Source organism: Aulonocara sp. 'chitande type north' Nkhata Bay, linkage group LG16 (genome assembly GCF_057382095.1).
Source record: "Aulonocara sp. 'chitande type north' Nkhata Bay isolate Kocher_YH1m ecotype deep benthic linkage group LG16, A_spYH_male_GT1.1, whole genome shotgun sequence".
In the NCBI taxonomy this organism is placed as follows: domain Eukaryota; kingdom Metazoa; phylum Chordata; class Actinopteri; order Cichliformes; family Cichlidae; genus Aulonocara; species Aulonocara sp. 'chitande type north' Nkhata Bay.
Window position 1 is genome coordinate 17992233 of NC_141359.1, and position 26175 is coordinate 18018407.

At 43.1% G+C, this 26175-nt stretch overlaps 1 protein-coding gene across 3 annotated transcripts in view; it reads right to left on the reverse strand.

Annotated features, from left to right (window-relative positions):
* Positions 1–26175, reverse strand: part of klf12b (Kruppel like factor 12b) — a 39527-nt gene that overhangs the window by 6666 nt on the left and 6686 nt on the right. For all 3 annotated transcript variants that reach the window (XM_086266574.1, XM_086266572.1, XM_086266573.1), the window contains exons 2-4: positions 16362–16444; positions 9863–10400; positions 5570–5705 (exon numbers count right to left, since the gene is read on the reverse strand). In XM_086266574.1, the coding sequence (XP_086122700.1) occupies positions 5570–5705; positions 9863–10400; positions 16362–16427 (740 nt within the window). In that variant the 5' untranslated portion in view covers positions 16428–16444. The remainder of the gene's footprint in view (positions 1–5569; positions 5706–9862; positions 10401–16361; positions 16445–26175) is intronic.

The following is a 26175-nucleotide window of genomic DNA, read 5'->3' on the forward strand; positions in this document are numbered from 1 at the left end:
GTCCTGTGGAGTGTGTGTGTTTAAGTGTTGTGGTTGAGGTGTCGTATGGCTTGGTGATAAAAACTGTTTTTAAGTCTTGTAGTCCGAGCAGGCAGACTCCTGTAACGTCTGCCAGATGGTAACAAGGAGAACAGCTGATGATGATTTGCAATAAAAGGTTTAAGTTTTTGTTTTATGCAACCAAAAGAACATAAAACATAACCGTCATACCGGCTGTAATGTCACTAGTTATTGTGTTAAGAGAGGAAAAGGTGTGTAGATAAAAGACAGACTGGTATTTACAGAGTGCTTTTGTGTGCTTAGTGAGAGCTCACTACGCATTTACACTGGAAGCACACAGTGCACAAAGACGTTCATACAGCACTTTGCTTTATGCGCTTGATCTAGAGCTCACAGTCACACAATTTGAGGTTCATCTTACCCAAAGACATTTCAACATGTCAGACTCTAGGAGTCAAACCACCAGTCTTCTGATTTGTGGATGATTTTGATGCCCTCAATAAGTACAACCATTTTATCTCTTTCTTGTAAAAAGTAGTGCGTTTCTAAACGGAATCAACATATATGTATTTTTGAAATGCAAAAAAAAAGACAGTATACAGTGAATATTGAAAGATAGACACGTTGAAGGTGGCAGAGCAGCAGCTTTGCCAGCAGGTGGCAGTGCAACTCTACTTAAGTACCTCTGAAAAAGTATGTAAGGTAAGAGGGCTGATATTCGTATGGTTCCAATACTATTGTTAAAGCAAAAGTGGTGAGATGAAGAAGTTTTTATCTTTTTTAAAATCTCTGTGTGAGTGATTTATGTACTCATTGCATTTTGGCATTTCCTCTCCAACAAGCAGTCAGTATCACCATCTACTGTATTTGTCATTGTGAAGCAATGCTGCAAAGTGTGTGCCTGTGTCAGTGAGCATGTGTGTGCGGTTTCACATGCATGTCTGACTTGCCAGTGTTTGTGAGCGCAGTTGCAGAGTACAGTCATCATATCTGTAGTTAATCTGAATGTACTGTCATCTTTGTGTTCTGAAGGCAGCGCTGCACACAAGCACACAACCCAGAGAGAAATCCAGAAGGCAGCAAGAGGCGGTCAGAAGTTCATGCCTCGCCCATGATTGTTGACTGTGCAACAGTGAGCACCTTTTTACACAACACATGACTCGTGCACGCAGCCGGCAAACTGGCGAGAAAAACTGAGATACGATATTGAGCGAAAACAAGAACATCTCTGTTTTGTAAAGAGGGGAGGAGTGATATATTTGGGATATATTTAACAGGGTTCTCTGCTTATGCTGTGAGGCTCGGAAACAGGTAAAAGGGTGAAGTGGGTACAATTAAAGCAGAGTAGCGGGAGGAGGAACTGCTAAAATCATGTCAGAGGAACAGGGGCTGCCAGACAGGCCCTCCAGTGAACTGTCTCCACCGCACACAACCCACTTCCTGTCTCTCTGTCTTACACCAAAGCACAGTCAAATGCAGATACAGTATACACGCACAACAAAGATAAACACATAGCTATACGCAGGCTATATAAATACACTGAAACAGAAGCGCACGAATGCATACAGATCACCTGTTACTCTTGGCTTACTGCCAAACTGAAGCTGTACAGGAAATGAGCACACGGGTCAGATATGAAGTGAACTCCATTTCCCCTCTCATTTCTCTCTCTCTCTCTCTCACTCTCTAAGCTCAGGGAATATCGCACTGTAACGTGATGACAAAACAAATGAAGAATTTAAGACGAAGAGTTAAACTCCTTTTCTCAAAATGATTGATGAGTTTCCCGCATCACATATAATCTAGATGAAAATTTAGAGGGCCGTTTAGAGTCAGAGGTGCTGTAGAACTCTGCGTGTGTGTCTGCCCGGGAAAGTAAAGAGAAGAGCCAGTGGAAACACTCTGAGCTCAGACCATCGAGCAGATGAGGCGGATGTTTACATTCTGACTTCATCCATGAAGTGACTTCATGATTATGATATAATTTAGGAAGGTCTGAGTACAACAGCTTCTAAAACAAAGAACAAGCAACCATCATAAATTATTTCACCGAATACAACGCTGCTGCGTTTCAAGAGCTGAGTGACAGATTGGTGTAATCAGTAGTGGGAGTATTTATAGACGTTTTGTGCATCTGCAAAAAAAAAAAAAAAAAAAAAAATTAAGTGAGAAATGTTCCAGTTCTCAAAGAAGAACGCCCATTGCTCACCACCGCTCACCAGTGACATAAAGGTAAACAGTGGAAAACTTCTAATCCCACTTAAATGACATTTTAATGATTCAAGTGAGGAAATTGGGTCACAACAAAAAAGCCAGTGAGCAGAATTCAGTGCATAATTGAAAAATAGCAATAGAAGTTAAAGGCTTAAAGAGAACTGAATATGAAATACTGTGACAGAGTTATTACTAGACCTACTGATTTAAGCTCCTGCTACACACTCACAATGAATACACGTACAGTCATGCGATTTGCCTGATTATTACTATTATATAATATATGACTATTTTGATAATCTGATAGATGTCAATTAAGAGCATTTAACAAGAAAAAAAGTGGCAGGAATTCGGTGCTTTTCAACGATAGCGTTGTAAACGCACAAGAAGTCTTCACTTTTACTACCTCATTATAGATGCACAAATTAATTTTTCTCATTTTTAAAAATCTAATAATAATCCCAAATGCAAGAAAGCACACAAAATGTATCTCTTTGGATCTTTCATGCTTATAATGTAGTTCTTGTGTGACCGCGAATTGGTTATATTTTCTCATTAGAGCCCAGAGGAAAACTCACTCTGCCTTGAACCCATAATGCTTGTATGAATGTGTCTGTTTGTGTCTCCCGAAGTAGCAGAAAGAAATGGGAAGTACAGCTGAGAATAATTTCAAACAGCGCTAACCTCTGTTTTTGTTCCTTTGTTTCCCCGTTTTTGGTTTTTTTTTTTTCCCATCATCATCCACTGGGCTCTACACATACGACAGAAAGACGGGGAGCATGGGGAATGAGTGTGTGTCACCTGCATTAGGGATTTCCCACAATACAAGCACAATACATATTTCTAACTCCTCACCCGCAGCGGGGTCACAACACCGGCTTGAGCACAGCAACAGCACGACCTGCTTCAAGGCACTGGTGGAATTATCAAGAAAACAGGAAAGGGAGTGCTCAAGTTTGTGTATGTGTGCGCTGGAACACTGCCCACCGGGCATTCCTGTACCTGTCCGAGGATACTACCCCTCACCTCGCCCACATCTCCTCCCTCCACCTGCTCTCTGGCCCCCCAGGTCCTTGGGGACCTGCCAGACTTCAACAGAGACAACCCTCCCAACACAAGCCCCTGCCCCCAGCCTCACACACCTCTCCTCTCTGTCTTCCTCTCTTTCACTCGCACTCTTCCACAATAGCCTATCCTCTGATCCCCAGGGAAACGCATGAATATGGAGGAGGCTGACCAAGTAGCACATGATACACACAAACTCGCTCTCTACCCAACTCTCCTTTCACTCATTTATTTATATATGGATACCTATTGGAGGCTGCAGGCACTCCCGTCCTCCGCCCTTACACCTCACCTCTCTGATGCTCTCTGGGTGACTGTTTGTGTAAATGTGGCTGCCAAATTATGTAAAGCTGCTCTTTCCACAAGCGCGGCATACACATTTAAATGAAAAGAAACGCAATATAGCGACGCAGTGGACTGATATGTTTATAAGTCGGCTTCTGTTGCGGTGCAGATGTCCATCGAGTGCATGTGCTATGTCAACACACAACGCACATTCTTCCTCTCTGCGGCCAAACCGGCGTGTAACTCAAGAAGACTACAGACTGCTTTGTTTTTCACAGACAAACATGCAAGTCTGTGTTCCTGTTGACAATGGATGACCTCCTTCTGGAACCAGCTGTTCTGTCCACTGTGCAGAAAACACGTGCATGCATACAGTACAAAACACGCACACACACACCGGAGGATTAATACTTACAGAAGTGCACACATACTTTTTTTTCACACTAACACACACGCACGCACAGTCACAGTCACATACACAGCGTGCACACAGGAGTTTCCACACAGCACAGTCTGCACTTTGCACACAGAGAAGTGAGTGTGTGGGCAGGCCCTGGCAGGGCAATGCTAACCCTGGCTGGTGATTTATCGCCATAGTGAAAGCTTGGGCTTTGAAAGGTTGTGTCCTGCCAACCTCTGTTCTCCTCTGACCACCCGGTGCCCACGTGTGGCACTCAGGGGCACGCCTGTCCCTTTCAATAACCTGCATCGAAACCTGAGTCCTCTGGTGCGTGTGTGCTTGTGTGTGTCTGAAGCACAGCAACCTATACTTGTACCCCTGAACCACAGCTTTACTATTATGTGCTGTACTTTGGAACTACAATAAAAGATTTAGGTTAATTACAGTAGATGGTCACACAGCCAATGGATGACAAACAAACAATACAACATCTAGTACACAATGTCAAACCTGCCAGCTAGAACATTACAAAACACAGTGAGTGCCAGCAGCCTTGTTAATGTCGCTACGGCATTAGCAGGATTCTCAAGGAGTCCTGGAATACTTTCCTTACAGTTAGTCTAAATAAAAGTCTGATGGGTATTAACTTGAGTCTACCCAGGCTGGCAATTATGACTGTTCTGGGTTTATGAGCAGCAGCGCAACAAGGACAGGGCCGAGCCAAATGCTTCTCTGCATCTGATTTCCTCCCTCTGATAAGAATTCTATACGCTGTCGTCAACTTTTCATTTCAACACAGATGGACTGGCACGGCAGGAGTTGATGTCTGTAGGCCGAACAGGGCATAAAGTATGTCTGAGCCATATGCATACAGGCATATAGATGCACGCCCACGCAGACACATCCAAAGAGTGGAAGAGCGGTTACAAAACCACACGGAAATGCACAATGCTAAGGATTACAATGGATCTGATAATGACGCCCTCCTCCAGGGAGTCACAAAAACATATTAGTACTCTGTGCTCTGTCTATTCAGAAATTCAAGACTGCAACATCACTGGCTTGGATGACTAAAGGGATTTTTTTTTTTCAATTTTACCATATTAAATCCATTGAAGATGATTAAATTTTCAAAATAAAAGCCTCTAATAAATGCGTGCACACATGATAAGATGTTATATTATAAAACATATTTACGTGTATTAAGTTTCATGCATTATTTCTGTGAGCTGTTTTTTTTCCCCTTTATGCAATGCAGAGTGCTACTTATTTTAATAAAGAGCTCTGCTGTGCTGTCATTATTAACTATTTGGCTCAGTAATAAAGCAAAGTAACAGTAGTTCGCATAAATTTGCTTTCCCCAGCACTAACAATAATGCACCAGTGGAACAAACTGAAACTTTCATGTAACCAAATTTAACACCGGTCACTGGTAAAGAACGCAAAAACCAAAGCCACATACTTCTGAGCATCTTGTTGTCATAACTCCGACCCAACTCATGGCAGAGATCCACATTTGATTTATGGCTTTAAAGTTAGCGAAGAAAAAAAAGTCAGCGCCAGGATTTCCGGCGTGTGTTCAAGAAAAAAAATGAATATACTCACTCTTGTACAGCACGGGCTATAGACAGCGCGGTAGAGCCGGTCTCATTAACACTGTCCAAGGTCACGTTTGGCAGGTCATCGTCATCGCTGTCACTTTTGATCTGCCTTGGCGACAGGCCGTTGGGGTCTATGTGTGCTGTGAGGATGGGACACAGACATGGGAGACAGACACATGAAACTGGAGCTGGCGCTGTAAACTTATAAGGCATATCACATTGTGCGTCTTTCTAATTATAATGAAGTAACTCCTTTATATACAATTTCATCCGAATAACCCCAAAAGTATTCTTTTGTGTGCCATTATTTAGCATACTGTATGCAGTAGCTGAGCGTGAGTTGAGATGGCCTCAGTACTTGCCAGTATTTTCTCTCAGGAGCTGTCAATCAAACAAAACATTTAACTGGAGGACAGAACAGTCGACCGTGACTCTGTACCCAGAGGTTGCGTACTTACAGAGTAGCATGCGAAAAGGACACACGTGTGCACATAATCTCTATCTGCCTCCAACCACAAAGATAAGACTACAGGGTGGAGCACTGTTTAGCTGTTGTTGCCTGTGAGCAGCGTGTGAAAACATTCGCGCATTTGTTACTGTTTCCAACTTAAAAGAACATGTGCACGCATGAGAGCAACTGTGAGCATCTGGTCCTCTATACAGTATGCACACCTGAAATAGAATCTTATTCATCATAGCGACGAACCTGTACACAACACCTGAAGAGATCAGCTGCTAATTTCTTCAACCTCGAAAATTAACAAGCAAACTGTATATGTGGGTGCTTGTTTCCTTTTGGACAACATGGACCAAAACCATGAAAAACAAGGAAAAAAAGACCACAATGCTGTTGAACCATGACCCTCTGAGCCAGTGAGCTCAGTGGTTTCTGTCTCTTGAGCTACGCAGTAAGGTTACATCTATTCCACAAGCTGTGAAAACTTGTCCCTTGGACAGCTCATCAGATATGCTGCCAGAGCCTGGAGTCATTCTGTCCATTCTTTCTCTTTCAGCCGACAGATGCGGCGAAAATCCCGGATAACACAATAAATTAATATCAGAAGAAAAAACAAAGACATGCTGTAGATGGAGAATTAGCAGCAGGGCATTCTAATACAGCACTTAAAAAATGTACACTGTTAACGGTTCTGTAAAGGCTATTCTTGCTTAAAATCACCGGAAACACTGAATATACGGAGACATACAGTATTTTCCACTGAGGTCTACAACATCCCCATCTACTGTAAGCCAGGGTGCTTTTATAAGCTATCAGGACTTCACCTTCTCTGCCCTCTCAGCTGAGACTGTGGCCATAATGGCCCATAATAATGGTCTAGAGTTAGGAGCAGACATGGTGTTATTACTGGAGGGGTGGGTTGGACACAGAAATAATGCTGTAACTCAGTTGGAGCTTTTGCTTTTAAAGGTTTCTGCTGTTGTTGTAGACTAAGACATGCAGAGTGGTCACCAGCTCGCCGAACCCTATGGAAAACCTGTAATTAGCTAGAAATACATCGCGTTTTGGAAATGGGGATTGGAGGGTGGGGGTATTTTGAACTAGGGACACAAAGGAGGAGTGGTGGAGAGGTGGGCAGAGCAGCGGATTTCTTCCTTTCTCTCCTGTTGTTTCCAGTCAAGCCCTGTTTCCATGGCAACCTCCTACCGGAGACAGGGAGACAGCAGTGAAAGAAAGGGTACCCGCCTTCTCTGAAAGAGGATGGCCAACCTGTGTATGTATGTGAAAAGCGAGTGAGTGTGCACCTCATATCTACGCTGAGAACTTTAATAATCGCATTAAAGTTTTCTTGGTGGGGGGTGGGAGGGGGGCTGGATTTAGTTCGGGATTTGCCTAATGTCAACAACTTATTTGTTTAACCACCGGCCAGTAGTGACACTTGAAATTCCAGATAAGGCAGGAACAAAAAAACTCTCTCTATATATAGATGGATAGACAGATATAGATATTTTTCCTATTGCTTTAATTCATTTTTGATTTGGCTTTGATGGTGGAATGTTGGATTTTGTAGACATCATATTAAATGCAATAAATAGCCAAATGTTCTGGTTCTCAACCGTTTGCACTCTCATTAAAAGTAACTGCGTCCACCACACCCAGCACTCATTCACCCCGTTTCCTTTGTGCTGGGTGCGTTCAGAGCCGGGCACTGCTGATGTTGCTCTGTGTATGTGTGTGTGGATGCGTCTGCTTGAGTGCCACCCATCTTCAATATCCATCCACACCCTATTATGCAAGTCTTGTTTTTCCCTATCCTTCCTTCTTTTCCTCTCTCCTCTCCCTGGGAACTGACATCTAGCATTTTAAAAAGCAAAAAAAAACAACAACCAAAAAAAAACGGCCATCTCTGAGGACCACCCCACCCAGCCGGCCGAGTGTCTGTTTGAGCACATGCTCTAATTACATATCATTGCTTGTTTGCTTGTACGTACTGTACATGCACGGGTGTGAGCCTTAATGTGTCTATTCCTTCTGCAGGGAGTGAAAAGAAGCAACCTTTTTTTACAACCAACAGTTGCCCTGTGTACAGCTCAGACTTGGACAGAAACACCTACTGTAGGGTCTCATCCAGTGGTTGGCAGTAAAACCACACCCAGAGAGAAAACCAACAACACATCCAAGGCAAGGCCGGAGAGGTCTAACTCTCAGACTACCCCAGACTTCTGCTTCTTGACAGAGGGAAAGCTACCTGCACTGGAGGCTGTTAAACACAAACAAGGCGTTCAAGCTCTAAGCCTTATCTTCCCTCTGAAGGGGCAACATTTTTGCCCGAGAGGCCATTCTGAAAGCATGGACATGACAGTCTGCCTTCTCAGCAATGTGTTGACTAAAGACAGAGCAGAACACCTGCCAGATAACAAACCACACAGCTTATCACTGAGCTTTCCCCCTCTAACATTTCAAAATCCTCAGTGCTAAATGTCAGTTTGTGCCATCCCTTATATCTGACCCAGGTGCAGCCAAAAAAACTTCTGTAATTGTTCCCAGAGAAAGCTGCGAGCGGTTTCTCTATTCATACACCTCTTAGTAAGAATACATTGAAGCTTATTATGATTATAACCTATTTTAAGTGAGTTAACGGATTTAAAAGTAATATTTCTCAAAAGGTAGCGCCTAAGAACAGGTACCAGCACTTTCAAACTCTTAAATGTCCTATTAGAGGTTTCACCCAATCTGGATTAGTATCTAGGTCACATGGTTGAGGTGAGTGGTCATCCTTCAGTCAGGCTGATCAGGAATCATGATGGCCACCAGTGGTGAAACACGCCAACAAGGTGGTAAGCCATTACATTTTTAAATACAATTGTAATTTTCAATAAAACAAAAACGTGATTTCCTAATTAAAACTCACTGGTGTAGAAGAAAAATTGACCTTAAAAAGTACGCAATTCAATTCAGAAACTTTTGAAATATATGTATCCCTGAGATACATTTTAATCTGAAAAACGTGGTAATACTAGCTCCAAACACAGAAATTGCATTATGAAAGTATTGCTTTATCTTTTCCTGCAGGGCATCGCAGGTAGCTCATTTTGTAGGAAAGAAAGAAAGTGATTAGATTGATCCACGCAAGCCTTTCAGACTTTGAGCTCAGTGATAAAGGCGTTGAGAGATAGTTGCAGTGGTTTACACATTTGCCATAGATGTGAAAAGACCCCCAGTTTGAGATCGGGAGGAGTCACAGGCTGGCGTACTCCTAGGGCCGGTTCCAATCACAGATAATCGAGAGGGTTGCGTCAGGAAAGGCGTCTGGTGTAAAATCGGTGCCAATTCAAACAAGTGAATCTATTCGCTGTCGTGACCCCTTGGGAAATAAGGGAGCAGCTCAAAGTCCCCCCCCCCCCTCAAGATATAGCTCTACTGCAGAGGTAGAGGATAGAAGTCCAAAAACCCTCAGTGGATTTAGGTTGTGGTAAGCCTACACAGTATTTGTAATGTAATGGCCAGGAGAAGCTAGAATATGTAACTTCTCTTTATTGAATCTAACATTAAAATGTTTATCATTTTGACTTTGTTACACCATAGGGCAACATTTCCTTATAAGTACGTCTTAGAACATGCAAAATACACCAAAACAAGATGTGGGGCTAGAGTTTCACAGGGGCCCAGGCTGCTCAGTAAATATAAATGTAATAAAAAAGGCAGCAGTTCAAAACCTGAATCATAGTTGAACTTTTTGCAGTGTATCTTATTAAAATAATGACAGAGCTTTAATAGAAATCCCAACAGAACAAAGTTAGCTGTATAAATATAGAGCAAATTCAGCGAGCAGGGTCTCACCTTTGCCCTGGCTTTTGGCCTCATCCAGCAGAGGTAGCATGATGGCATTGTTGAGGCTGGAGGGTGATCGAACGGCAGTGGTGTACATGAGGGGCAGTGACTGTACCACAACTGGGATGCGGTGAACATGGCTGGCGAGCTTCCCGGCTCCCTGCAGGCTCAGAGGGCTGGATGGAGGCGGAGGCACAGAGTGCAGGATGTGCAAATATGGCTGACCTCTCACCCCAGTTCCCGGGGCAACCAGAGGGCCCGATGTGAGCACCGACGAGGCTGAGGTGATAACAGATGGAGAGGAGGAGGAGGAGGATGACGACGATAACGAAGACGGGGAGAAGGCGGATCTGAGGGGGGATGACGATGAAATCGTGGTGGCGGATGAAGAGGAGGGGCGGGGTTTGTTGATGGACAGGTCGACGGGCTCGGTCTGCGTGTGGAAGTGCAGGTCGTGGGCGAGCAGGTCTTCGGGAGGTTCCGGTTTAACTCTGCTGAGGAAAAAGGGGACGCCGTCCATCGCAGTGTAAGGGCGCACTTTGGGTGACTGTGGGCGTAAGAGAGACAGTGATGTTTCAGTTTAATGCCACAAAATACATTAACCTCAAAAGACAGAGTGTTTCTATGGCTGAAATCCAAGTTCTAATAGTTTTTGTGGAAATATTTGTTATGAAACACAAATACAGAGCAAAATATTCATTTAAGAGTTCAACTTCTCCCGTGAAGCTCTTCAACTGGCATGATGTCACGCACAGAAATGCACGAGTAAAGATAACGTCTCTAAAACTCGCCTCCTTTCGCTCCCTCGTTCTCTTCTCCTGCCCTGGGTTGCACTCTCTCTTTTTCTCCTGTTTTCCATGACTCCCACACAAACGCAGCTCTCTTGGCTCCCCTTGTCTCTCTCTTAAATCTCCTTTGTGACGGTGAAAAAACATCATATGGGCTCAATTTCCTGACCGTCTCTCTCCGTCTCTCAGAAATGGGCCTCCTAAGGCCAATGCTGGTGGCTTAGCGTATCCCTCAACACATCTTTCACTTAACACCAAGCAGACTGTAACACAACCTCTCCATCTGTCTGCACACGTTTCAGGAACCTGTTTACTTGGAAAAGATAATAGAGAACACACACGGTAGAAAATGTGACGCTCACCCTGCTACTATTTGCTTCTTAGGGCTCCCAAACTTTGGCCCCTTTACTTGATATCGCGGTCTTTGTTCTAATGTCAGATTAGCCGAGTTGCATGTGATGCGGCTGATCTCGGCTCACTCTGCTCAACGTGGGTGCTGCAAAGTGTGGTAAGCAGTGTTGATCCTCACAGTGGAGCCTTTCAGAGGCTGAGTCACAGTTAGTGCCATCAGGGAGCGAGCACGTCCAGGATTTTTTTTTTTTAAATAATCAAACAGGAAAAGCTCATTAAAATTAAATGGAAAAAAAATCACTCCAATAGCAGCTGCAGGAGAAATGAAAAAATGTTCTCTAATGTGGGTTTTCATGCTCACTTTTGTTTTCAGAGACTCGCATTTCTTTTTCCTTATGTAATGCTGACTGAGAGTCGATCTGCGGTGAATTACGAATTTTTCTGAGTGGTGTGTATGGGTGTTCTTTTATGTAGTAGCTTACTATTTTTACTCCAGACTTGTATACTTGTTTTCAGCCTACAGGAAGTGTTACAACCCCATGAATCAAACAACAACAAAAAAAAACTTCACGCAGCGTAACTCCTCTTCAGTTGGAAAACAAACCATGCCCCATGAAAAATGCTTTCTGATGAACTCTGAACCTCAGTGGGGTTCAGCTCAGAGTCACTGGTGTCGTGTCAAGATCCACAGTAAAATATGGTCTGGGTCATTACCCACCACCGATTTCAGGCATGAGCCTTCACAGCATTTCGTTTGTGTTATTCTTCAGGGGTATTGCTTCAAAAAAAAAAGCTCAATCATGCTGTTTATTAAGAAAATGGAAGACATGATCAGTTCTAGTGTACTGTGATAAAGATAACATCACATCTCCTTCAATTTTGTCAGTACTATTCAAACAGAGACACTTCCCTAAAGGGGCTGACGAATCGTTATAAAGTTCTCCTCTTTTAAAAGTTATTCTCAAAGAACGAGAGCGACCTACAGGCACATATAGAATATTTAGAGATTCTAAAGCAAATATCAGTAAAGGCTTCAGTAGAAGCAACTTAGATCGTTGCGAATCCACAGTGGCATAAGGCTGCCAGCACAGCGACAATGAGAGCGTCATACAGGTTCCCTTCTACCTTTTCTGTTACGATCGAACTTGTGGGCCTCATCGCAAAGAGGAAGATGAAACCAAAGTTTACAAATAAGGTTTTGGTTTTTTGGTTAAAGAATTATGGTGCAGTGATGAAGTGCAAAAAAGAGTAAGAAGATAAGAGAAGCTATGAGAGAGCCACAAACTCTATCAGCAAGAACAGCGATCAGTATCCGGCTGTGCATGTTTGAGACAATAAAGCCCGTGCACCACTGAGAGACTCCGACACTGTGGGGATGTTAGGGCAGCGCACAACAACTTTTTTGATACTATTTGAGTATTCAACTGTTAGATTTGCAGCTAATTAAAGAGCCACTGGTGTGAAAGCATAAACCAAACCAAACGGCTGATGATGTACATGTACAATAACAATAAAGAGATTTTCTATTTTATTCTATTCTAAAACACGTTTTTGGTACTTAGAGGCAAAGAAACGGAATACACTTGTATTCTTAAACATGCTTCAGGCTACATTTATACGCACAGATGGATACATAAACCTATCATTTTTATACAAACAACCTCAAGTGAGACGGATGACGCTTGCATTGCTTTGCTTAATAAAAGTTACACTCTGTTGAGTCTCCATGCTAGCAATGTCTAGATTTAAACAAGCACGTCCCTCCTTTAGGTTATTCAAATTCACATTTTATATTTTTCGTTTGGTTGTTTGATTTTTTTATGGTTGAGTGTCTGCTATCTAGTGGCTATATCAAGAATTTACCAAGACAAAATTATCTAAATAAATTTCACACGGAGTTAAACATTAACCGTCATCTCTACTTTGTCTTGCATCAGTCTGACGTAGCCTTTCTTGGCTGAGCCTCGGGCTACCATCTAGCTGCTTTTGCACATGGTCTCTCTGTGTTTCCATTTTTGTGTATAGAAAGCGAGTGTCACAGTCTGCCCGGAGCTATACCGCCTGTCGGCTTTGAAGCCGTTAGATTCACCGAGGCTAATCTCAGTGTTTTGAAAACAGTGTCTTTCTTAGTAAGTGTGTGTAGCCCACTCCTAAAATCATGTAGTATTAGCAGGTCTTCTTGAAGTATCTCATGTGGTAAAGTGCAGAATGAATAATGTTATGAATAAAACAGATATGCTGCCCCAGTCCTAAATGTTGATTGTTTAGGACAATCAATGAAATGGAATTTTTCTGGCAATATCTTCCCAAGTGCTTTTTTAAAAGAGCAAAGAGTTTTCAACATAGCATTTCTAAACATACTAGTTTTCTTTGGAAAACAGAAATTGTTTCTATTTGTCACAAGAAATATTTCAGAAAAACAAAAGAAATTGGTTTAGACTATTGACGCTCACAAAGTAGAAGACCCATATAAAAAGTTATCACAACATTTCCTGGTGTTAAGAACAGAAATCAAAAGAAATTGAAAGAGTCACAGAGTACAGAAGAAGCCTGGTCGAAGTAAGAAGTTAAAGATTTCAAAGCCTCTGAAAGAAAACTAGTGAGAGTTGGTGTGTAAAGACTCCAGAACGACTACCGAGGCACCAGTGAATGACTTAACCCATTTGGGAGAACAATAACTAGAAGCAGGCACAACAATGGACTGTGCAGGTCTAATGAGATGAAACTAGAGTGCTTTGGCTACTTTCAACATGGCAATGACCCAAAACATACGGTGAAGAGCTACCTCCAGAAGACCAACGTGAGCATTATTGACTGGCCTGTGCAAAACCCTGACTTGAATTCTACTGAAAATCTGTGTGATGAACTGAAGACCAATGTCCATGCCAGAAGATAATCACATAACAGGCTGGGATTGCTCAGGAAACATCAGAGAAGTTTGTTGAAAACGACAACCAACGACTGCAGGCTGTTAACCAGCAAAAAAACAGTACACACGGTTGACTATTGACGTCAGAGGAGCTAATCATTTTGACCGGGTAGTTTGGCATTGCGTTGAATGTAAGCATCCAAAATAGGGCTAGGCTGTTTGGACAAGCTGTGTTAAAAATTCCTTTCTCTGTTTAACAGTACTTTGGAAATACTTCTGAACTAAAACTAAATTTTCATAGGGAGGTCTAATAATTCTGTCTGCATTTGTGTATGTTTGTAATGACAGTGCACTTGGAAAGTGTCCTATAAACAAAGACTAGTTGGCGCTCTAGCAATGACATTTCCTTTTTAAATAAAATACATATACACTGTTTCTTAAAAAAAACTTTACTTATCTGTTAATTTATTTATAAAGTAGTTAAAAGTAACTTAATGTACTAAATGGTAAGTGAGCAAATTGCACTACAATAAATGATCATATGGCACAAACTCAGTTTACAGCAAGACATCAAACATGCCACTTACAGAAAAGTATACTTGCAACACTATTACAAGCCTATAAAAGTAAATCTACTGCTTTTTTTAGTCCATTGGTATTATACCTTTTGTTTCCATTCATTTGTGAGTGCTGCCGTAATGTTGAGAAGTAAGAACTCTATTTAAAATTCTCTCGTCAAAATATTAGAACGGTCTATACATAAACAAAACATGCAGAAACGAAAGTTCTGCCTTTTTTTCTTCTTCAAACACAACTCAACAGAAATGGAAAACTTAAGCCACCCCTACTCTCACTTTGACAGATACAAACCCACACATGCTTACAAACCTGACACACATACAGCAAGAGCCGCTCAACCTGCCTGCCTGCCTCCGTCCTCATGCCATTGTCTTTATTAGGGGATAATGGTTAGCGGGGCAGATTTTCCAGCCCCTTGCAGGCGAATTGTCTAACGAGGCAGACCATTTCCAGCAAGCCCTTGGCCCCACGCCACCCAAATGAAGACCACATTTCTGCAGCAGCCTAAACTGTCTGTCTGCCTCTGCCATCTAAAGGGAAGCTCGGTCTGTTAGGGCAAGATTGGATCTTAGTGCACTTCAAAGCTGTGTGGGCTGCAGTGCTCACATCCTGTCTGTGACTGACATCATTACAAGGAGAATGATTTCAAACCCAAGGTATGAGGTAGCAGCGCAAGAGCCTAGCTCTCAAACCCTTAAGCCGCAGCTGAGGAAAGGACACCCAGAAAGTAACCACCTGCTCCCTCTATGCCAATTCCTTAGATGTGGAGATTCAATTCTTATCAACACAAACCACCTCCACAGCCAAACAATTCTCTGCAAGGCCTCCGAGATAACCTGACGGGTTATCAGCAGCCCGTATTTTTCTCATCCATCACAGGTTAATGCTCCCAGATTCATCTCAACAGAAACTATTCCGTTATCCCACAAAGTGATCTTGGTGATTTATTAGAGAGCTAAAAATGTTATTGATAGGTTATGAATGGAAATCAATAATAAGTGAATTCTAATTCATCACGGTTACAAATATTAAGTGGTCTGCGCCCACTACACACACAGCTATGCCAGCAACACAGAGCCCTTGTAACCTAGCAACAGCTTCACCATAACAAGACCACTTTATTTCTAGGTACGTCAGACCAGAGAGCACTGATACTGTATGTGGGCCATGAAAAGCTTACGCGAGGTGCCTCTGTTATACATAACATGATCAATACATTTAAATGAACTCATGAAAGTAAATTGTTCTATGTAGCCGATCGGGTAAACAAAGTTATTACAGATTTGCTGGTGGAATTTTTAAACTGCGCTCACATGGGCTTGTAGTGACAAGCTCTTACTCTGTGTAGAAACACCACGGAGGTGACATGGAGCTCTGTGAGAGAGCAGAGGCATGCAAAGGATACAACAAAGCAGCAGATGAAGCCGTAATAGTGTGTGCAGAGAAGGAGTGTGGCATGCTGTGTTGTTTGTCTGCCTGTATTAATGTGTGCATGTGTTTTTGTGAGAAACCCCAGAGGGAGGATAAAGGAAAATTGAGAGATGTCAAGAAGCAGGAACAGGCAGAGATAGATAAGATTTAGTTTCCCATGCAACCCTCCTCCTCCTCAGAGTAGTGACGAGGCTACATCTGCACAGGCCTCACCCACCCGTCCAGCCAGCCAGCGTGGACTCCGCTGGCTCCAGTCACCTCCCTAAAAGACCCCCAGTGCATTCCTGCTCCAGCTGTGGCTCTCTTCCTCTTGGTTCTTCTCTTCTCTTTTCTTACTACCATGCTCTCCAACCACTCCTCTAAGCCCCCACTCAGTCACTCACTTGCTTAGGCCTGGGAGTGATTATCAGCCCATTGCCGGGAGGAGGAAAGAAGGAAAGGAAAGCAGGAAAAAAAAAAGGAATTGTCTGGAAAACAACTGCTCTCTTACCCCTTGTTCCGATTCCAGGGGCTCGGCTTTGACTCGGACTGCAGGCATTCCGTCAAGCATTAACATCCTGTTTCTTAGCCTGCCTGTGAAGGAACACAGAGGAGGTGTAAGACGGGTGTTTTAGCATGACTAAGCAGGTCCCACACTCACTTATTCACACATGGACATCTACAATGTTGTCCTCACACCCACTGAGAAATAAACACATTTTAAATAGACATGACTTCATGTTTCAGAATCATCAGAAGCTGACACACAAACACACACACACACAAAAAGACGCACACAAACTGTGAGTCCCTCTTCTTTATAATAAAGATTTTCGAATTGCCTGGTGGGCTGCAGTGGGGCTAATAACACTTAATAATACTGAAAGAAATCCTCTTAAGACTTCAATGGAATACAAACACATGCTTCATATACAGTTAATCAACAGCAAAGGCATGAACACAACCCGTCTTCAGAGTTTTCCTCTTTAGCCACTTATATAGAGAAAACAATGAGCGCCGTTTGAAGTTGTGGCACTTCTAAAGGTGTAATGTAATATTCATTAATTCACATTATTATTTGAAGTATTTCTTAAGATCCACGCATCCCTCTGCCTCTGAGCACGGTGCGTCTGTAAAGTGGGCAGCAGTGCCCGTCTCCTCAGCTCCGCACTGTGGCTTTAAGAGCGATACTCAGATGGAGCCAATGACAACAATGCATGTTCCGTATCCCTCAGCTTGGGCCCGACCTGAGGTAACCCTCCCTCTTATTATTTTAGCAGCAGTACATGGAGGAATGCAAGCAAGGCAAATAGACCCTAAACATCTCTATTACTCTCCACTGCTGGCACCAGCAGCGGGGTTTGCGGCCCAGTCCTCATAGTCAGCAGCACCACGGCAATCATGACCATTCTAATTCTGAGGAATAAAAGCTGAGGCGGTAATGAATGACATACATTATCTCTGTTTACCTTATGTCCTGGCCATCTAACCACACTAAACATATTGCATATCACACAAAATCCCCGTGGCCTGCTCAATTACTAAACGTTTGGGTTTTGTTTTTGTTTTTTACTCACCAAAGTATCCACTCAAGACAGCTATCGGAAAACATTTCTTATGCAAAAATTGTTTCAGCAAAACTGTTTAATGCCAAGTATTGTTCCTCTACCTCTCAGAGTCTCAAGCGAAAGGCTAATCCTGACTGTGTTTGTGAGTTGAGTGTGTGAGGGAGGCAGAGAAAGAGGGAGGATTTACTCCCTCAATCTGCAACCCCCCAGATCTCGCCTCACAGGTCTAAGTCCCTCAGGTACCCTGGCTGTGCTGCTATTGTATTGTTGTCCAGGATGTCCTTCGGCTTCAGGTCTTGGTAGGCCCAGATAGCGTTGCCATGGTAACGACTGGGCGGGTGGAGCTGCAGCCTCGGTCCAGCCTCAAGCCATGTGTTGAGGAGGAAAAGAAGAGAGGAGTGCACTAAGAGAGGCAGAAAGTGAGGTTTTGTTTTCCCCGGGATGACCACCGTTATGGCAAATGCACTTTCTCCTCATTCACGAGAAAAAAAAAGAAAAAAAAAACCCAAACCTCTCCAGACAGAGACACTTAAGATAAAACTTTATTTTCCTGAGGGGTTTGCTATTCTTACATCAAAAAGTTGTTGTTTTTTCCTTTTCTATTCATTTTTCTTCACTGTGCTAAATGCTCACTCTATTGCTGATGGAAAAGCAAAACAATTAGAACTTCTTGAAAGTAGCAATCTTTTCCCCGTGTGCCTAAAGTCCATTTAATCCAGTGGGTTTGTGAGCAGTACCTAATGAACTGGCCTGCAGAGGGATATTCATAGGAAATCAATGGTCTCTGCTTTCCTTTGCTTGTGATGATAATGACCAAAGAGCTAACGGCAGTCGGGGAGCCCTAACACTGAGTAATGAGATAACTGAGGGGTGTTGAGGAGTTCGTGTCGCACTCCTTTGACTGAAGTCAAATGTCAATCGCTTTTGTTCCCACAAAAGAATTGTTTCTAACAGCTAGTGCTTGAAGATCAAAAAAAAAAAATCAAAAAGATTAAAGATAAGAACAAAGACTGAGTTGAAACTGAAAAGAATTTGTTGGTGGTGATAAACCAATGCCTATCCAGTATCACTAAATTTGCTCTGCTGGCAGCAGGCTCAGGCAACTAGCAGTGCACTGTCCATCAGCGGTATGAGGCACTGTGTGTGGGAGATGGAGAGAAGGAGGGGTGGGGGGGTTAGAAGGAAACAGGGTAGATTAAGATCACCTTTCCATTTGCTGCTCTCTGAAATGAAATGGCCATCCCAGGTGTGTGGGGGAGTTGGATGGAGAGAGGAGGGCAGTGGAGTGTTGAGGCATCTCATTTCTCCCTCCTACAAGCCCTCCTGTCCCCACCACAATCCCTCGGTAAAAAAAAAAAGAAGGTAAAGGGAGCAGGTGAAGATTGATGTCAGTTCTAGCAGAAGAAATACTCCAAGTATACCTATTTGTGAATTTTCTGCTGTCTTTGTTTTATTGTTTGAATTTATTTGCGTGCCTGTTAATGCGTTTAACTGAATGAAGTGAAACTCCGACTGCACATCAACATCCATGACCTGAGGTTCACCATCTCCTAGTTCCCTGTTGACGGCTATTGACTGTGTACTCACTGAGGCAACAGCAAGAAGCTTGCGGGCTGCCTTAAAAAAAGTGTTAAAAATTAGAATAGACAAACTTCTCTAGAAGACATCAGACATTGTGAGACCAAATGTTGACCTCATGCGCTCGTTTACATGCACATTTCCTCACTGCATACAGAATCAAAAAAATCAAAAGGAAAGCATATCAAATTAAAAACCACTGTGCCAGAAACAGCTCTGTGGCTTACTCTTGTCTTTTAGCTTTACACCTGTGCTACTAGCACGCTGCCAACACTGTGAATGAAATAATTTTATTTATGAACTGTTCAGTGTTAATTAATGGAGTTTAACAAGGAAGTACTTGACTGGCTAAAAAAAATTATATAAAAAAAAAAGATGCATGTCGGTTGGTGGTGAACAACACTGTGACTTTGTGCAAGTGCTTGATACTGTCTCTGGGTGTTCACTCTAAGAGCACGGAAAAACATTTCTAATTTTTTTGTTGTTCAAGTAAAAGTTGAGGCTTAAACAAGCTAATGAAACCAGATTTAGTATCTAGCTGTGTGCACCATCTTTGCTTCCCTTCTCATCTTTTTCCTCTCATGTGGACATACTAGCACACACACACACACACACACAAATGCCACACACCCTGTAACACACTGCAACAGACGGGCCCCGCCAATGCTTTGTTCCCATGTCGAACGCCCAGAGCAACTGGGTGCATCTGTGTCACAGAGGCTGGACCTGCTGCCACGGGCTGGGATGGAAGAGGGATGGAAAAGGGTGAGAGGAAGGGAAGGGGTAATGAATAATTGGGGGGATTGGGGGGAGGGGATGGGGGGGTTACATGAGGATGGATTCAGGAAGGTGATAGGAAGAGATGGCGGGGGGGGGGGGGGTTGAAGAGCGCAGAGTTACTGGCAAAAGCAGTGGTTAGGAAAGCAATCACGGGGAGTTGAAGGGGTTGGAGGGGGTTGTTTAGCGGGGAGGAGGAAGGGAGGGAATCAGAGAAGGGAGAGAGGGGAGAGAGGGGATATGGACATGAGCCAAGGCCCGGTCGAGCGCAAAGCACACGGTGCAAGAATGCCAACAGACCCCCCCTCCCATCCAGTCCTCTACCAAAGGGAGGAGAGAAAGAAAAAAGGGAGAACAAGAAAGCAAAGCAAGAAATGCATTTAAAAATGTAAACAAATGCTTAACTAGTTCTATGGATAAAAGGGACAGAGCTGTAGTTGATGCGAAATAAGCATTTCCTGTGTTTTGCCCAGGCTGTCTGTTGCTGGCCTCTTCGCTGCAGCTCACTTCCCTGTTCTGTGCCCCTGGACACCCCAATGTGACACATTGGCCTGATAACCAACCTACGACTGTTAGCTCACTTGCACACTGCAGCACTTCCTCTCTTTCAAGTCAGCCAGTGCACAGAGGTTTTTGAAAACTAGTAAAGAAATACTGTAGCAATTTCTCAATAAAGAAGGTGAAATGAGGGGAAAAAACTTGCTTGACAAAGAGCTTTGGATGAGTGATACTTTTGCAGACACTGGGACATAAAGCTACTGATTTTTTTTTGCTAGCAGAGTAGACGGATCAGCCGAATCACAGCTGATTTTCAATCTCAGCCTGCTTCATGTTAAGCTGCATCTGTGCATGACCTCATCTTGTTGAACTAATTCTGGTCTTGAGAGCTACGTGCATAGTTCCTTGCTGAGTTAGTACTCGAAGAGTAACTGCGCCCAGGAAAATTATGGCATTTTATGCGGTCAAGGGCTCAACATTTGAATCTTAAACCCAATCCAGTCAGTGGTGCCCTACAAAGCTAAACACCACATAAATAATGCAATTCAAACAGGACCACTTTAGTCAGAGAACTTCTTATTTTCATTTGCAGATGACTAAGTTATACTTGGCTGCTTGGCTCTGCTCTCAGGCCTCCCCAGCAAAAGCCTTGAAGAGCACACCTCAATCCCATGCTCTTCCACATGCATAGATAGAAAACCCAAGCACTCTCAAAGGAAGAACAGCAGCACAGGCGTCAGTGACACCAGATATGATGCTGAGAAGTCAGATAAATCCATAGAGCTATTTGGGGAATGTATATAAAGAAAATCTTAGCTGTGTTAACTCATATTCATATCTGACAACAAATTGCATGGCTGGTAAAACATACAACTGACATGTCTACTTGGAACCTGGGTTTTCTCCAGGATGTCAAATGATAATTTGTGTGGGAATTAAGTGGAGTTTAAGGGATTCAGACACACAGCATCAGCTTATCCTCCATATTGCCTTCTGTGCCTGCTGGCGACTGTAAAAGACCGTAAAAAAGCACCTGATGCATTGATTTTTGCTGGGAGTGGGGGGCAGTCAACTCATTCCTGCTTGCTACAATATAGCTGTTGATGACCAAAATGACCCTGAAGCCACCGGAAAATGTTCCCGTGCTCCTGATTGGTAGTCTGCCGCTGTTTGTCACAGTGCGCAGCGGTCAAAGTTCAAATTAGTTGAACTCTCAGCGCGCTGCGGGTGAGCCACATCGTTGCTTTGGCCAGCATGCCAACAAGCCATCGGCGCAGTAACAAACCAGTGGTGCGCAGCGCAAACCATTTTAAAGTATGGATTTCACAGCGTCAATGTTCCATCATGTTTGAAAAACCGATTATGTTGATAGATATGAAAAAAACTCCCTTCAGAGCCACAGAAGGGACATAAAGATTACAAACAAATAAGGCAAATAACTGTTTTCAATACGATGAGTTGACGTTTGAAATTAGCAGAGTTCCCCTTTAAGGTCTCTCATGAAAATGAGATTAAGGTACTTCCTATCTAAATAAAATCCCTTCACCAGACAGGAAAAGAGAAACACCGTCAGTGTTGATGGTGTTTGTTGATTGTCCAAGGTATGTATGTGTGTTTAGGGTTCACGCCTGGATGTACTGTTTTGGACATGTTTTTGTTTTTTAAATCATTCCTGGCACTCTGTGAATGGTCTCAGAATTTCCATTTCAGAAGACGTATTTTCCTTGGCAAGAGCAGCAAGTGAAGTCTTTTGGATGCTTCTGGGACATTTTTGAACGGGGCTCAAGAGAGCAGAGAGCTACTACCTCCTTGCTCATAAAAGCGTGGACTTCTCCGACTGCAGACAAGCACAATGGCAATAAACTACAGCTTATACACCCTACCCTGTTTAAAAAAGAGAGAGAGAGGGGGGAAAAAAGTTCCCTTTAGGGTTAAAACCCCCTCAAAGATGCACTCAACTGATGCCTTTTACCTCAAAACACCCCGCCCATTTCCTCTTCGAATAAATCAGTTCCACAGAGGAAAAACACAGCTTGCTTTATGTACACAGTTATTAATAGACAGAACACACTCATCATGTGTTGGATGATTTATTTCTGGCACATATTGTGAAACTTGGGGAACTTATCAGCTCCTTATCAATTTAAAGGAAAAACTCAGAGACAGGATGAATACATAATGATTTTAGAAATAAAAGGTAAATGGGCACATTAAGGTTGTCAGCAGCAACAAAACAGAGCGATTACAGAGGTGTCACCTAATGGCTAATCCTTGTATGATTATTCTTGAAATTAAGAGTAAAAACGATATCACTGAGATGCTGCCTATCAAAAAAAAAATGATGTGTATTAAAAAAAAATTTCATAAAACCGAATACCAAATAAAGCCATGTGACAAATTGGGTCCAGGGTGCACCCTGCCTCTCGCCCCATGGCACCTGGGATAGGGTCCAGCCCCCACAAAACACTGAATTGGATTTTGGATGGTTGGATGCACGGATGTGTGGAAAATCAAATACAGAGTAGCCTGAGACAGCTCCAGAGATAGACACCCAAAGCATCTGAACAGGTTGACTGCGCCTAGCAAAGGATGAGTATTGATTTCATTGATCCAAGTGTCATAATGGTTACACCCAGCTTCAAGAAAAGCTCCAATTTGAAATTCCCCATAAAAGTCGTCGTGTTCCAAATTAAATTTAAAAAGAAAAACCTGCGCTCTGGCGACTTTGTGCGGTGTAAAGTTAAAGAAGCAACAGCAGTACCCGTGATATAAATCATTTGAAGACTTCAAATTAAATTCTTAGAAATCAGTGTAATGACGTCTGAAATTATGGAAACACTGCCATGTGTGAGAGAGAGCCACAGAGCAGTGAACTCATAGTGTTCCTCCCTGAGCCAGGCAGCTCAGCACCTGAGAGGAAACCGGCTCCATTTATAGAGTGGATGCCCATGTAAATACACAAACAACACACAGACACAGAGTCACACACTAGTAAGGCCCACGGAAGTTCCCATATTCTGGTGAATTGCCCTTGGGTCCTTGCTATTTCTGCCAGGGGCAGGGGGATCCTGTGTCAGTAATCCTGTCATGATGAGGGGGATGAGGTCGCCGGATGCAGCTCAAGTACGCTGCCTTCACCAGCACACACGCACACAGGCAGAATAATTTGTAACGACCACGACATACAGCAAGTCAGTTATGAGTGTGGTTACAATAACAAATCTGCGGTTCACAATAAAATTTCCTCAAGGTAATGAGAAGATGTCGCAGACCGGCACTGACACATGCTTTATTTAATCAAGTGAAACTTATCAAATTAAACCAAAGAGTCGACAGACCAAAGCAAGTTGCACAAGTAATAACACTTTAGCCAGATATTTCCCTAGTGCCTCTTGTTTAATGAGTCAAATGGTCAAAATATGGTTACAACAGGGCAAAAGGGAAATCTTTTATCTTTTTTTTTTTCAGTGACTTTTTTCATTGTGAAAGATCCCCACCTCCACCATTACCACCTCCGTCCCTTCTAGGTCTTGTGAAACTGTGGGAAATGAAGAAGCTGTTTATTCTGAGAGGAAACACTCAAAGCGAAAAGAAGAGTCGGTCGCTGTCTGGTTTGTCTGTGTCTCTGTCTGTGTCTCAAATGCACTTCTTATAAAGCTGACTTCCTGAGCCCCTTTTCTGATCTACAATCTGGCTCGCAGACACTCACAAACCTCGTGACCTCTGCCTGCACCCACCGTGAACCATATTTATCTTAGATTCAGAGGCAGACACGCATGCACATAAACTCTGCAGCTCTGCCCATGAAAGAAGAATATGGATGCCCATTCAACACAAACAGCCACCCACACACACCTACAGTGTATGCACACACAAGCCGTGCACAAATACACACACACTCCTCCACATTGCTCCAGAGAGAGGTAAACAGAAGAGTCTGACATCCTCTTGCATCATGTGCCTCAAATGCAGCAGAGAAACAGCTAAACAAGCTGTGACCGTGACAGCGCTAAAGTGAGGTGGCATTACTCAAGCAAGCTCCGACTCCCAAGTCAAAGCAATTTGTGACACCATTCTAGACTATTTATGTCCAATTGAAGGTCATTTTGATGAAATCGTGAGAAAGAATAAGTTAAATGTTCAGTATGAAAGCTGGATCGAGTTTGGTGCTAAGGAAACCACAAATAGACACCACAAAACAGCTCCTGAAGAGATAGTTTACTATGAGGTCTTCTTGCTTCAGCATAATCTGCTGACCTCTCAGAAACACCGTACACATGCATACACACTCACTCACCTCAGTAAATGCAGCACGGTCAGTGGCTGTGCATCTAAAATAGCCTCTGACACAAAAACCTCACTTGTACCAAAGGAGGGGGAGGTGGAGCCAAGCAAACCAGGGTAAACGTGTGGAGCACTTGGCTTAGCCTTTCAGGAAGATACTCTAATATTCTGTGTATGTTTATACCACCATACGGCTAAACTGTACACGAGAGTGAGATACTGTGAGGCTGGTTGACTGCAGTGGATCAATATAAGATGCACTCGGTGCCTCTGTACCAGTCTCTTATTTACTTTCAGTTCACAGGTCCTTGGTTGAGGTGACCACACTGCGGTACTTACTAATCATCTCGAAAAGGCCGAACAGCATCGCGGGCACATTTCTGTACAGCATTCACCGTGAATAAAAAATGAAAAACCGGTGAATATATTTTTATTGATGCTTTACAGTGGGAGGCCGCCATAGAAGGGAAATATAAAGCGTTCTCAGTGTTGTAAAGGTGTTAAGCAAGTGAACCTTGTGGTATTTTGCCATTTCTCAGCGCTCGTGAAGAAGTTATAGCTGCTTTCAACATGTTGAAAATGAGTGTAAGGGTGAAACCCTGCTCTAATTTCCCACACTGAACTAATGGATTAGTTCAGTACCCTCACAAAAAAGCAACAAAAAAAATCCTTTCCATCAACTCTACCACCACTAACCACCCACATGTTTACCACCCCCACCCGCTCTCACCTGCCCGAAGGGATGCCAGCACACTCGACCCTAATGGCGAATTCTTTGTGTAGGCTACTGTCTCTTATCCCCTAGGCTCTGGTAGCGTATGTGTGTGTACTTGTGTTCCAACATGTATGTCTGAATGTGATTCCCCTTCCCCCAACATATGCACTGTGTACATACTGCTCCCAATGGCCTGTCTTCCGAATGCATCACAGCACACGTGCATTCTCAAAAAGATCGACCTAGATGTTGTACAATAACTGTACAATGCAAGCATGCCAAGGCACCAATACAGTGACTCATCTACTACTGTATCTACTGTAAACAACTCATGTAGAAATAATATCATCTCAAACAGTGAAACACACACTCTTATTTTTTTTTCACTTGTCTTCCTTTGCCCTTTTTTCTCACTCGCCATCTCTTACATCCAAACAGCGGCCTGCATGCAGGCATATATGCGAGCGCACGGGCAATTTTCTCGTGGCTTTTTTTTAATAGCCTTTGCAGAGTCCTCCTGATGCAGCTTCACAAAGTGTCGCAACTATCTAACCCTACTTTTTGCTGACACAACCAAATCCACCCCAATGCACAGCACATGGAAATTGACAATAACGGACCAAGCAAAACATTCCAACACACTGACACTTATTACATCAAATGCGCGCAGCTATTTTCGCTCACCGAGTTTTTCCCCTTGGTTTGACCCATTCCAGCTCTCCAATAACACTCAATAAAAGCCAGCAGCTGTGTTTACCTCTATTACTCATCTACTCACGCCTTCACTTCGATTACTGCTCCTCTCTTTTTAAGCCGACGCTGTGCCATGTTGATACCTGGCTGAAGCAGCTAATTGAGTAGAGCTATGGCCTGTAGTAGGAGCCTAAATTCAGCTGTGTAGAAAT